This window comes from Gekko japonicus, unplaced genomic scaffold (assembly GCF_001447785.1).
Source record: "Gekko japonicus isolate JY-2015 unplaced genomic scaffold, Gekko_japonicus_V1.1 scaffold993, whole genome shotgun sequence".
Classification (NCBI taxonomy): Eukaryota; Metazoa; Chordata; class Lepidosauria; order Squamata; family Gekkonidae; genus Gekko; species Gekko japonicus.
Window position 1 is genome coordinate 361,101 of NW_015168077.1, and position 13,883 is coordinate 374,983.

General features: G+C 43.1%; 1 protein-coding gene across 1 annotated transcript in view; it reads right to left on the reverse strand.

Annotated features, from left to right (window-relative positions):
• Positions 1–4,919: 4,919 nt before the first annotated feature.
• Positions 4,920–13,883, reverse strand: part of AGPAT4 (1-acylglycerol-3-phosphate O-acyltransferase 4) — a 120,055-nt gene continuing 111,091 nt past the window's right edge. The window contains 1 exon segment of the mRNA XM_015414654.1: positions 4,920–5,011. Within this exon segment, the coding sequence (XP_015270140.1) occupies positions 4,920–5,011 (92 nt within the window).

Sequence of the window (13,883 nt, forward strand, 5' to 3'; positions counted from 1 at the left end):
GGAACAACTGATTGGTTTAGCATAGGAAAAGGAGTACGACAAGGATGTATATTGTCCCCTTGCTTATTTAATTTATATGCAGAGTACATCATGCGAAATGCCAGCCTGGATGAATCACAAGCCGGAATTAAGATTGCCGGGAAAAACATAGACAACCTCAGATATGCAGATGATACCACTCTAATGGCAGAAAGTGAAGAGGACCTAAAGAGCCTCTTGCTGAGGGTCAAAGAGGAGAGCGTAAAAGTTGGCTTGAAACTCAACATCAGAAAAACTAAGATCATGGCATCCAGCCCCATCACTCCTTGGCAAATAGAAGGGGAAGTCATGGAAGCAGTGACAGATTTGACGTTCCTGGGATCCAAGATCACTGCAGATGGTAACTGCAGCCATGAAATTAAAAGATGCCTGCTCCTTGGAAGGAAAGCGATGGCAAACCTAGGCAGCATAATAAAAAGTAGAGACATCACCCTGCTAATAAAAGCCTGTATGGTCAAAGCAATGGTATTCCCAGTAGTAATGTATGGCCGCAAGAGTTGGACCATAAGGAAGGCTGAGCGCCGAAGAATAGATTCTTTTGAATTATGGTGCTGGAGAAGAGTTTTGGGAGACCCTTGGACTGCAAGGAGATCAAATCAGTCCTAAAAGAAATCAACCCTGACTGTACCCTGGAAGGTCAGATACTGAAGCTGAAGCTTGAATACTTTGGCCACCAAATGAGAAGGAAGCACTCACTGGAGAAGACCCTGATGCTGGGAAAGACTGAAGGTCAAAGAAGAAGGGGACGGCAAAGGATGAGATGGTTAGACAGTGTTACCGAGGCAACGAACATGAAATTAAGCAAACTCTGGAGGACGATGGAAGACAGGAGGGCCTGACGTGATGTGGTCCACGGTATCGCGAAGAGTCGGACTTAACTGTGCGACTGAACAACAACAACAAAGTAGAGGCCTCAGGAAGACTAATGTGTCTGTTTGCAAAATCCATTTTTTTAAAAAAGGTGGGTGCTCAAGCACTCTGTGAAGGATTTGCGTGTATAATTTTTGAAACAGAGAGCGAACTGATTTTGGAGCGTGTGGAATGTTCTAGAGAAGTGCCAGTACCATTCGGCTTTTATTTATAAGGGAGATGTGTGAAACTGGTTTGTTGATGAGCCACTGAGTGGTCCAATGAGCTAATCTTGAAGATTTTATCCTATGATAGTTCTTTGCATAAAAGTTTCATATTCAAGCAGGCTATCACATAATAGCAACTGCTGTGGGGCTCACAAACACGCTTGTTGAGGGTTGCTAGCCTTAATCTTTAAGGCTGATTCATATACAGAGGATCAGCAATTTAAACTATGAGCAATAAGAATATTCTTGCCTCTCTATTTAAGAATGCAAATTGAATGTATTCTGTGGAATCATGTAGTTGATAGGGTCTTTTTTAAAGCAGAGCCAATACAGTGTTTGTATCCCATGTGGAATTCACAGCCAGAGGATGTAGTGATGGCCACAGGAATAGACAGCTTTAAAAGGGGAAGATACATGGAGGTGGCCACTAGCCATGGTGACTGAGGGAAACCTCCACATGCATGTGCCTGAATCCCAGAGCCAAGAAACCACATCAGGGGAACACCTTGGCCTCTGTGCCCTGTTGTTGGCTCTCCAGAGGAACTGGTTGGCCACTGTGTGAGACAGGATGCTGAACTAGATGGGCCATTGGTCTGATCCAGCAGGACTCTTCTTAAGTTCACATCGTTTTGAAGTAATGTCAGATGGTTTACAAAAATTACACACTTAGCAGTCATTTCATTTTAAATTCTCTTTATTTTTTTATAAACAAATGCAAGACTACTTTTTGTTAAGGCAATTTTAAAACATACAGTTTCTCATGGAGGGGGTGAACACTGATACGAAAACAGGACAATATAAAATTGCTTTACTACACCAAATTAGTTTAAATTTTTTTTTGACAAGTATCCTTTTATTGTCAAATGACCTTACCTGCCCACTTGTGGAATGGGTATTTCATATGTTTTTAAAGGTACAGCTCCAAATTTAAGAAGTTTTCACAATGGCAAAATAATTGTCTGTGATAATCACTGGAAGGTTGTAAAACTGCTTCTACCTCAGTGCCTCAAGGAATGGTTTGATCCAATTATCGTATAAGTTCTCTTCTGTAAAGGATGCTAGTGTTTGAATAGAATGATCATTAATACGTAATTCTCTGCCATCCATGGCCAACCTTTCACCCTCCGACTACTGAACTACGTAGCTCTTAAAACACTTTTCCAGGGTGTTCTTTGTGTTTAGTCCTCACAGAATTTATATTCTGTGTTCTTGGGCATGATCCCAGGTAGTGTGGATATTTTTCCTTTTAGCAAATCATTGGCACAGCTCCAGTTTGCTTTTTAAACTTCCAAAGTTCTAAAGAAAAAAAATAGGTTACCGGTACAAGACCTGCTGATAAAGAAACTGCCTCGGTTGCTTGCATACTTTTCTTCTACAAAGAATTTCCATCGCGGTAGCTGTTGTGCCAATTGCTAAGATGTGGTGAACCTTCGTAAGCATAGTCATACAGAATCGCCTCAGAGACTATTCTGGAGTTTTAGGATTGATGGCTATATATATATACCTGAAATATGTAATCATCATGTTGATATCATTTGAGAACAGTTTTCTTTTAAAGCTGCAGTTCAAAACGTTTACTGTTTTACTCTGCATCATATACCTTTATTATCAGGTGGCCCACAATTGTACTTGGAATTCAAAGCTTTGATTCCCTTTTGGCTTATCTTTCATAGGATATGGTTATATCTGGTGTCTCTTAATTTATGCCAACAGCACAAAGAATTGATACTTTCTAAAAGGGCTAGGCAATGATTCTTAAGCTTTTTAAAGACGCTTGTCCCTTTCTTGGCAATATTTTTGTAATGTGCTTTTCTCTGCATTGAACCATTCCATTCCACTAAATTAAGATATGTACTCCTCTAAGCCATTGACTTCAGTGGATCTAGAAGGGAGTAACTGCTTCGGATCCCACTGCTAGAAAGCAGTCCTAAGCCAGTCTACTCAGAAACCTATTTGGTGCTGTTCATCACAACTTGCCCCCAGTAACATGTTTTTACAGCTGCACTGTTGAAGGCACCACAGTTGGAGGAAGTTGACATCTAAGCCACTTCATGCTCTTACACAAAGCCTTTCTTGTATCTCATCCATCTTCCCTTTGACCTGTTTCTCATGGTAGACTTCTTCCTTCTCTTCTCCTATAACTTGTTAACCTTTGTACTTTGCAATCCATAGTAAACAAGAATAAAGACGGTGACATTCAGAGGATTAACGTACACTTTCTTTAACATCCATTGGGGCGATGCTGACTGCTGGGTACAAGGGTACTGGGACAACCACAGATCTTAGCACAAATGTGCTAGGTGTGCATTAACGATTTAACCATTTGTATCTCTTTATAGGCCGCCTGTCTAAATATTCTAAATATGTAGTAAAAACAGTAATTGCAGTAGTACAGAACCTAATGAATCTGGCTCCCAGTCTTTTAATAAAATGTGCATTTGACTAGATGAGTCTTCCATCTGTTAACCTCACCAACATACAACCACTTTGCACTGAAGACTTAAACATAGACACCATATATTCTTATTCTACAATGTTTCAACTATCGTCCCTTCCTCTCCAGTTTGATATGTATGATTTGCAATAGGAAATCTTTGCTTTCTGCTACTATAGATATTTCTCTGTTAGTGTATTGGAAATTATATTGTGGTATTTACGGGAAAAATTCAACACACTCTCATATACAACAACCTGAGAAAACAGCAATACGACATGATTGGGGGGGGGGGGGTTAATCTAATTGAAATCAAGCATTTTCAAATGCAATTGATTTCAGCCAAAGACACTTAAACTGTCTCAAGTAGCACTGGTTGCAACGGGAGAGTGATTAGCTTTGGCAAGATCTTCCCCCTTATGTTACAGGAACACCACTGAGTAACCCTGCAAGGAAAACAGCTACTGAAGTGATTTCTGTTGTAACCACACTCCCACGGTGGTGGTAGTATCTAAATCACAGATGGTTCTTGTGCCTCACAGAAGACAGGAATTGGGCAGGCCCAGCTTACCCTCTTATTGGGCAGCCCCACTATAACGCCTGCAGTTTAAATCACCTGAGTTTTCAATAATGGTTGTAAGTTAGAGGATATGCAGGTACATTTCTGCCATGACATTTGACTGCACAGTTACTGTGGCAATAGCCAAATTACACCGAGTCCTTTATAGGACATCATCCTTCCCCAAATCTTGAGAATCTCAGTCTCATGGATGGGAACAGGTCCATTACCCCTTTCAAGCCATGCAGATATGTGCACAAGGCACACTTTCTGGCAAGGTGTGACATTCCAACTTCCCTCACGCATTGTCCAGTGACCCCTAAGGTGAACTGACACTTCTGCATACTTAACAGAGACATTTGTCACTGTGGGAGGTTCTACTTTTCACGTTTTGTAAATACAAAAAAACTAAAATGGGTATTTTTTATAAGAAAGTAAATTTATTTGATCAGTTAGAAGGATTTTTTACCTCAAAGTGGACAGAATGAGATAAAGTGGAACAAACTCCTCAAAAGCATTCTCTGCTAGGCTGCCCCTTTGCATATTTGTTATCCTAATTATTAAAGACACTTCCTGTGAAAAGTCAGACATGGGAGAAGGCTTGTATGGGGGGAAATTATAGAATCAGCTGCAGAATATCAACCAGCAGGGTGAAGGGGAAGGAGAGAAAAGAGTCTAAATTCTGCTAACATCTGGCTTGCCCTCCAGTGGGCGTTTTCCTTGTCCTCATATTTGAAGAAAAATAACCTGCACAACAATTTGCAGCAGGTGTGCATGGTCCCTTTGGGTGTGAAGCAGTCTCTGGAGAATTTCACTTTAGTTTCTCTTTGTTAGCATGGTTGCCATAAGTTGAACCGTTGTTAATTTCTGTAACTCCTATCATCCATCGAACACCAACAGAAGCTGAAAAATAAATAAATACTATATTAGAATATAATTGTTAGGTGCAGTCAGAGAAAGCACAATCTACCTTCAAACAGCACTTAGAAGAACATCTGCGAAACAACGCTGTCATGTGTTACAGACACTGCAGAATGTTATAGGACATTATATAAAAGAGAAGAAGCGTCACCAACCAGTAGGAAAATGGTACAAATAAATGCTTAGTCTGAAGTCATACATCCAGGTCACAAAGGGCCTGTGTCCAAAACAGATGAGCAGAAGACTACTTTCCTGTTCTGGTGCCTGAAAGATCTAACTGCCTAGTGTCAGCTAGCTGCCATATCTGTGTAGTCTACCCTTCCCTCTTCCCGCTTTGCTTGCAGCTCAGCAGCTTGCCGTAAACATGCCAGGGAGCCGTGGGAGCTAGATGCCATTATCAGTCTGGCCTTGTGCGTTAGGGAGGGCTTGGGGTCCACATTTGGTGTGAATTTTTCTGCTCTCAGGGAACCATAGGACTCTCCCGCTCATTATGTAATCACCCGCCGGGAGTCTTCCCGCACGCGTGCTCGAAGTTCATTTGCTTAGCTAATTGCCTTGCCCAGCTATATGTATTGGGATGTTCCCGCCTTCTAGTTATTCCTAACAATAATCCTGTGGACATGGTACCAGTCTTGTACACTAATAAACATAACGCTTCTTGAGAAATGTGTGTGAAGAGTTACTTGCTGTGGAACCTGACAGAAATTGTTAGGAATCTTTTTTCTTTTCTCCATCATTGACAGGCATTTTACAAACCATTCATTGCGCATGAAGTTAGACAATTTGATTATTGCCTAAAACACTTTTATCAAGCTCATGCTACTATTTCAATCTGACGTGGCAAGAAACACAACAGTTCAACCTGTGTCATGTGGTGTTTAGATAATGTGCAAAACAAAAATCTGGCCTCCGTTTAAAGCATGCTCATTAAAGACAGATAGAGACAAAGGGAAGGCCACTGCACGTGTAGTCTGATGGGCAATAAAAGAGAAGAAGCGTCACCAACCAGTAGGAAAATGGTACAAATAAATGCTTAGTCTGAAGTCATACAACAATTTGATTATTGCCCAAAACACTTTTATCAAGCTCATGCCACTATTTCACTCTTACGTGGCAAGAAACACAACAGTTCAATCTGTGTCATGTGGTGTTTAGATAATGTGCAAAACAAAAATCTGGCCTCCATTTAAAACATGCTCATTAAAGACAGATAGGGACAAAGGGAAGGCCACTGCACGTGTAGTCTGATGGGTACGGCACACTAATGGCAGACTCCAATGACCACAGAAAAAGAAGCTGCTCTCCACCTTGCAGCTGTCTAGTTCTATGACTACCTGGCTAGTCTCAACTTATCAGGATGCAAAGACACTGCTTCCTTAACTACATTTGTAAGAGCAAAGGAACTAGACACCAGCAGTATCCGGCACTGAGACAGCTGTTACAAGAAAGCAGCTCCAGCCAGAAAGAAAAGACCAGGAAGATCCTTTATTTTTGCCAAGTCCCCGAATCTGTGATATATCTGTGTGGGGTGATGTTTTGCTTGCTGCAGCATCTGAAGAATCACTAGGGCCCAGTCAAGAAACCTAGGGCCCAGTCAAGCCCACATTCAGCATTTAGAAGTCTTCTTGATTTCAATGGAGGAGATTCCAGCATATTCTCATTGGAATTAAGGGGATTAAAAGCATCTACAGCTAAATCATGCGCCCAATCTCTCACACTGAATCTTTAGAAAGGTAGTTCATAAACTCGTGCTGGTGTTTAGCTGAATAAAATCCAGCTAGGATCTACAAGTCATTTAGTCTTCAGTCTCTCTACTAGGCTAAGAGATGCCATTGTGTTCTCAGACTCTTCAAAGGACCATATTCACCCACACTAAACACTCACTGCAATGTACTCATCCTTCCTTCAATGACTTGAACACATGGCATTTCCCCAAAGCCAGAAGGCACCACCTTTCCTATGCTATACAGAAAATCTCAGGAAACTAAATATAAGGAACTGAAAGGTAGTTCATAAACTCGTGCTGGTGTTTAGCTGAATAAAATCCAGCTAGGATCTACAAGACATTTAGTCTTCAGTCAGTGCTGGTTACCAGTCTCTCAACTAGGCTGAGATGCGCCATTGTGTTCTCAAACTCTTCAAAGGACCATATTCACCCACATTAAACACTCACTGCAATGTACTCATCCTTCCTTCAATGACTTCAACACATGGCATTTCCCCAAAACCAGAAGGCACCACCTTTCCTATGCTATACAGAAAATCTCAGGAAACCAAATATAAGGAACTTAATTATGTCAAGATTAGCTTCCTTGTGTTTCCTTGAACTGTTAGTCAACACAATTCAAACCATGCTCACAAAATGCTGTTTGGATCAACAGAAGCATTGAATACAAGAAACTTGTCATAATACTTTTAAAAATCTTAGTTCAAGAATGGCCTCTCTTTCTTTCCCATCCCAGGAACCCTGAAGTCTCTTTTCACCCAGTACCATGTGTTCTAATTAAGTCCGCAACACATAGTCTCAATTTTAAGAAAATTTAACAAAAGAGAGCTGTTTTCAGGTATGATATTGTGATGGACTACACTTCTAGAAGTGCTATGTAACCAGATAAAGAAGGGTTAATTCTTCACAGAGCCAGAGAGCCTTGAGTGACAGGCTGTTCCAAGAGATCTGATTGGTTAGCATCAGCTGAGCAGAGAAAGACTTCTGAACTGGATGCTGAGGACAATTCAGTCCTAGCTGAGAAGAGTTGAGTACTGACAGTTTCGGAGTTCAGCCCTGACTGACAGTAGGTTAACACAGACAGGAGAACTGGGGGAAAGTTGGCAAGGAAGTTTGGAAACTAGGCAAAGACTCCCATTTGGGCCAAGAAAAGGGGTTAGAGCTTCTAGAGAGAGAAGAAAATTTCCTACCCAGTCAAACAGGGAGTAAGTTCTGAAGAGTGAAGAGACCCCTGGTCTGCTGTGGTTAGAAATTCCCTTTAGAAACTAGGGGTGTGCAAAAAAGAAATTTGTCCCGATTCGTATTTGGCCGAATCGGGTCTAGTCAATTTCGGCCAGCAGAAAGACTCCCGAATGTCAATTTCAGCAGTACCAGGGATTCCAGAGTCTTTTGGCCAGCCGAATGTCAATTTCAGCCCCAGTATATCCTATGGGCCATTGAAGTCAATGGCGAAAACATAGGTTATATTTGGGGGGCTGGAGGGGGTTTGAGGGAGAGGCTTCAAACTTGCAGGGTAGCTGCTGGAGCCTCTCCTCAAGATACTCACCATGGTTCAAGAAGATTGGACCAGGGGGTCCAATTCTATGGGCCCCCAAACAGGTTGCCCCCATTCCCACCATTGTTCTCTATGGTGGGGGGGAAGTTACTTTTCCCCATGGTGCTGTTAGTGGCTTTGGGGGGGAGGGGATTTGAGGGTGAGGCTCCATATTTTCAGGGTAGCTTCAGGAGCCTCTCCCCACATAAACCCCCATGTCCCAAAGAAATTGGACCAGTGGGTCCAATTCTATGGGCACCCAAACAGGTTGCCCCCATTCCCTCCATTGTTTCCAATGGGGAAACCCAGCCAGCAGATCTTAAGGCAGGCAAGCAGGCAGCATCCAGCAGTCAAACTCTCCCAGAGAATCTCAGGGAAAGTGAACTGTCTTGGGAGGTGCTTGTTTGCCATGAGAACAAGTGGTACACTCCAGAACAAGTGGCACTGTGGCACAGCAAGCATGCCATAGTGCCACACAGAAACCCTGAAAGGCCAACAGGAACAACATTTATACAGGCCCTGCCCTGTATAAATTGATGGTGCAACCTCATTGGACCACTCACATCACACACACCTAAAAAAAAGATATTTATAGCACTGGGAAAAGTGCAGAAAAGGACAACTATGGCCCCGGTCACACGGGCAGGAAACTGCAGGGGAGAAGCGTGGCTGTTTGCCCTGGGGCAAACTACTGCGCTGTTACGCGATCAGACCTCCCGTGGAGGTTCTGTGGAGGTACTGTGGAGGTTCCATGGCAAGGGAGAGGTGCTGATCACAGGACAAGCCGGCGCGCAACGAAGAAGCGCGCGCCGCGGCAAACTGTTTTTTTTTGGTGTGTACACGACAAATGTGCATGCTCCGTTGGGTGCGTGTGCGCATCCACAGAGACGTGGACAAAAAAAACCACCTTATTTGCAAGGGGACATGGGCGGGCGCCGGATGCCACCGGAAACGCGATCAGACGCCCGCCCTTGCCCCGCAGTTTCTGGAAACTAGTACCTCCGAGGTACTAGTTTTTTGCCACGCAGTTTCGGCTGGAAGCCTCGGTTGAGCCACGGGAGTGCTACGCTTCCCAGATGTGCTGGTGAGATCGCGCCCGGAAACTCCGCCTGTTTTCCGTCTCACTTGTGTGGCTTCTGTTCCGTGTGACCGCAGCCTATAATGATAAGAGGAGGACACTTTCCCTATGAAGAAAGGTTAAGGCACTTGGGGCTCTTAGCTTTGAGAAACAGTGATTGAGGGGTGACATGATAAGAGGTTTACAAGACTATGCATGGGATAAAACAGGTAGAGAAAGAAGTACTTTTCTCCTGTCCCTTTCTCACAAGACAAGAACTGGTGGGCACTCAATGAAATTGCTGAGCAGTCAGGTTACAAGCTAGAAAAGATTAAAGGAAGTACCTCTTCACCCAAACAGTGATTAACACATGGAATTCACTGCCACAGTGGTGGTGGTGGTTGGCATCAACAGCTTCCAGATGGAATTTGACAAACATATGGCAGATGGTGCAGAGCAGTGGTCCATCATCTAAGCGCCGGCTTGGTTGGGAACCTCGTAGCCACGGGGTGCAAGCCATGGAAGTGAAGGGGGTTTAAACCTCCTTCCCTCTCTGGCTGTTTTTTTGGCTGCCGTCGAATTTGGCGGTGGGCCAAATCAGACCAGAGAATCTGACTTGGCCCACGGCTGCCAGAAAGGGGGCCAAATGGCCCATTTTTGGGGATGCATTGGGGATGAACTGATGAACCGAATGCACATCCCTATTAGAGACCTTAAGAGTCAGTTAAAAATTCAAGACAAGTACTGATGTTTCAAGAGAAGGGGTTTGGGTACTGAAAAGAGTGTACCAGTCGTCTGTAAACCAAAAGAGTCAGAGAATACTCAAAGAAAGTGTACTGAAGTGTTTGGGGAAAACATTGGAACATAAGCCTCTCAACATAAAGATTTAAGTCATTGTGAAAAGCTTAAGAAATTCTTATTACCCTGAAATGTAAGAACTAACGTCTGTGCATGTATTGGTTGTACCTCAGAAATTTCAACCCTTGATTTCACCTGACCTTTCCCCTCTGTGTTAAATAAAATCTTTTGTTATTTTTTAATTTCAAAACACCTGAAGTCCCATTAAAGTCGTTTAAGTGAAGGCGGGCTCCTGATCTTTCCATCAGATTCCTGGGTGAAGCCAACAGCCAAAATATTGTACTGTCATAGGATGGGACAGCCAGAGTTCTTCAGCAAAGAAGAAAACACATTACTAGGGCAGCTCAGTCAGTAAAGGGAAAGAAAAACGAAGGGCAAACCCTACCTCTGAGGGAGGGAAGTGGACAGGGCTGTCACAGATGTTAAAGTCCACCCTACCCTTTCTTTTTTAACATTTAACATCCAGCTAGATGAAGAGTTGTGGGGAACCCGAAAGCTTGAGTTTGCTGCTCTGTGGAATTTGACTTGGTCCTAATGAAAGTAGTGTTAACTACTGGGATTTTTCTGTAGTTCTCATTCCTGTTGGTCTCCATTGCAAAAACAAGCAAACAAAAACCCATAGGGCATGACAGGCTCTCTTTAAAATCAGGCATCATTAATTTTTAAAAGTCTATAATGAATCTTTATTTAGGGTCAAAGATTTCCCTTTGGCTTTCAGTGCCCCTCCTTCAAACACACCATCAATGGAGCCACACACATTTCCTGACTAGTGGGGGCATGTTTTAAAAAGAGTGACCAAAGGTGCAATCCTGGTGTTGCTCGATTATCGCTTTTGACAATTTCCATGCCAGCACCAGTAAAATTAATGGACCCGCAGATCCAGAAGGCTCTATTCCAGCTTCTAAATAGGGACTTGGCCCTACACCCATCTCCCCACCCTCAAGGCTCTTGTTACTCCAGTTCTATTAGACTTGGGATAATTGCAGCATACCAAAATTTTACTATGGAATTAAACTTGGTCAGATGCCACCTCTAATATATCAGTTACTTGACTATCTTCTTATATAAGTCTTCCTCCAAAAACATACCAAAATGAGGTAATTAAAATGATCTGAAATTAAGTTACATAAAATATTGATTGGAATCTCAACAGCAGCTTGAGGGAGCAGAAAGAGAAGTTCAGACTTCACAACATCCAGTCCTGCATCCCACTGTGGTCATTTCCCTTGGAGACTTTTGGCTGCTGGGGGAGCTCAAACAATTTCACTTACTAGCTTTAAGCCTCCTCCAAGATCCTTAACCATTAGTCACCTAGCAGAATCCTAGAAGGAAGGAGGGGAGAGAGAAAGAAGGAAAGAAAAAGCACAGACACATCCATACATGCACAATTCATCAAAGATACATGCTCATGCTCTTACGGAAACAAATCCTATTAAAACTGATCTAGCTGCTAAAGATGTTGAAAAGAGTTGCATTGACTTTAGATCACTATTAAAGCTGAATGAAAAGCTCTTAAAATAGGAGCCAATCGGGGGTGGTTAGCAAAATGTGGTCCCCCTTAGCCGATAGGACTTGTGCAGTAGGTAAGCAACCCCCATTCCCTCCAGCTCCAGCTCCACCTCCTCTTGCTTTGTTTAGAAAAAGGTATTTAAGTACAGAGATGAAAGGAAGAGAGGAGAATGGGATGCAGAGTGAGATGAGATTTAAATACCATAACAAAGAGTGACTTTTAACCTTAGTTTGTAAGAAAGAGAGACAGAATTATGAGAGAAAGAGGTCTTCATCCTCTCTCTTCCACCGTCCCCGTCAGTCCCACATGTGCACATACACTCGGATAGACATGAGATTGAGGCAAAGGTCACAAATCCAGCTAAAGGCAGCCATGACAACTATGTGCCAACAATGCGATTTAGGTTAGTTACAACTTTTCCCAGTAGTATTTAGTCATGACTAACTTCACCTGGAGTGGAGCCAAGAGGAACTCTAGTTATGTGGGGCAGTTTCCACAGTAGCAATGCAGCAGGCCATTCCAAAGAGGGAGGAGCTTGTCCCACAACTTGATTCTGTTCCTCCTCGAAATTACTTGCCAACAAAGCAAGCTATACCTCTGATCTAAAGGCAGATGATGCAGTACAGGTTCAAATCCAAGATCCAATGGATACACAGTTGTTGTTTAGCCAAGTCAAGCCATTGATCCAAGATCAATGGATACACAGTTGTCACTTAGCCGAGAATAGAAACACAGCATTAGTTAATATTTTGATTCACTTCTTTCCCCTGGTTTTCCAGTAAAAAAAGAAGTCAGTTACTGATCTTGTCACAAAACACCTTAGTAGTATTTAAATGATATGCTTCTGTACTCTCAGTGGATGGAAAGTAAGTGTGTTTGGTTTTTCAGACTGCAATCATGAATGCTTGCTGTTTTAGATAATTTGGTAACTTATCTTTCAGGATAAGAAGAATCTTTAAAAAGATTTCTCAAGAGCAGGCCACTCGATGGTTTCTTGTAGGTTCCGAAGGAGATCCTAGAAACCTCTTGCAAGAACAGACCAAAAGGACAAATTGCAGTAGTGGGTAAGATCTGAACAGTTTACTACTGTTGCTTATATTGTAACTTGCTCCCCACTGCTATCTTGTACCACTTAGAAAAACTTAGCTGATATACAAAAATTCCCATCATAGCTGCCAAAGTGGCATACATTCTGGTTACTCTGAGGGCCTAACTAGGGCTGTGGTCACACAAGCAGTGTGATCCGCTATCGTTGTTGTTCTCTTCCAGATTTAAAGAGCACGATCAGGCAGCAACATCTGTCTCCTGTTTCCCAGTTGTCACCACTGTTCTGTCCCATCTTTGAAACAGAGTTAATGGGCACCAGGGCCAGTCTTTACCGATGCCTGCGCTTCCACCCTGCATTTCCAGCTGTCCCCTGTTGTGAAGTCTAGCCATTTGGGGAGTCTGAACCTTCCCTTTCGTTTCTGCCTCCCCCTTTTTTTTAAATCAGGAAGCAATATGTACATAAGTGCATAAGCGCCCCTGGTGTGTTGTCAATCAACGCTTGTATGTCCAAGAAGCCATGTAGTCATTCTGGATCGGAAGCCCCGGGTGTGTGTGTGTGTGTGTTTTTGAGTGGCAAATCCCTCCTCCCCCCCAAAAAACCCTCTCTACTGTTTCTGCATCAGAGTTGCTGTTTCAGAGAATTCCATGATTGACACAAGAGTAAAAGTACTTAAGTTAATGGGACTACTCTCATGTAAACCTCCTCCATGCATTTCAAGGAAGAGAGGTGAAGGCAAGGAGGCTGAGGGGGCTGGAGCACTTGCTAGAGGGATTGTGGAGCTCTCAAAGGGGAGCTGGAGCTTCAGATACATGCTTATGCACATGGGTGGAAGACAAAAAAAACCCAAACCCCAATCTGAATGATCGACCATGGGGCGAGCGCATGGTGAAGTCACTTCAGGGTGGGATGCCAGATCAAAACTTCCTGTTACAAAATAAAATGGTGCTACTAGAGGCGCAGCCAGATCACGCCAAGCCTGTAGTGTGACTGCAGCCTAGGTGCTTGTTTTTAAAGAGTTGGGTCTGGGTTCCCAGCAGCCACACAGCAGCCTCAGGGAACGGCTGTTAAAAACAAAAAGGCATATTTGGGCTCAGAACACCATCACTGGGGGAGGAAGGGCT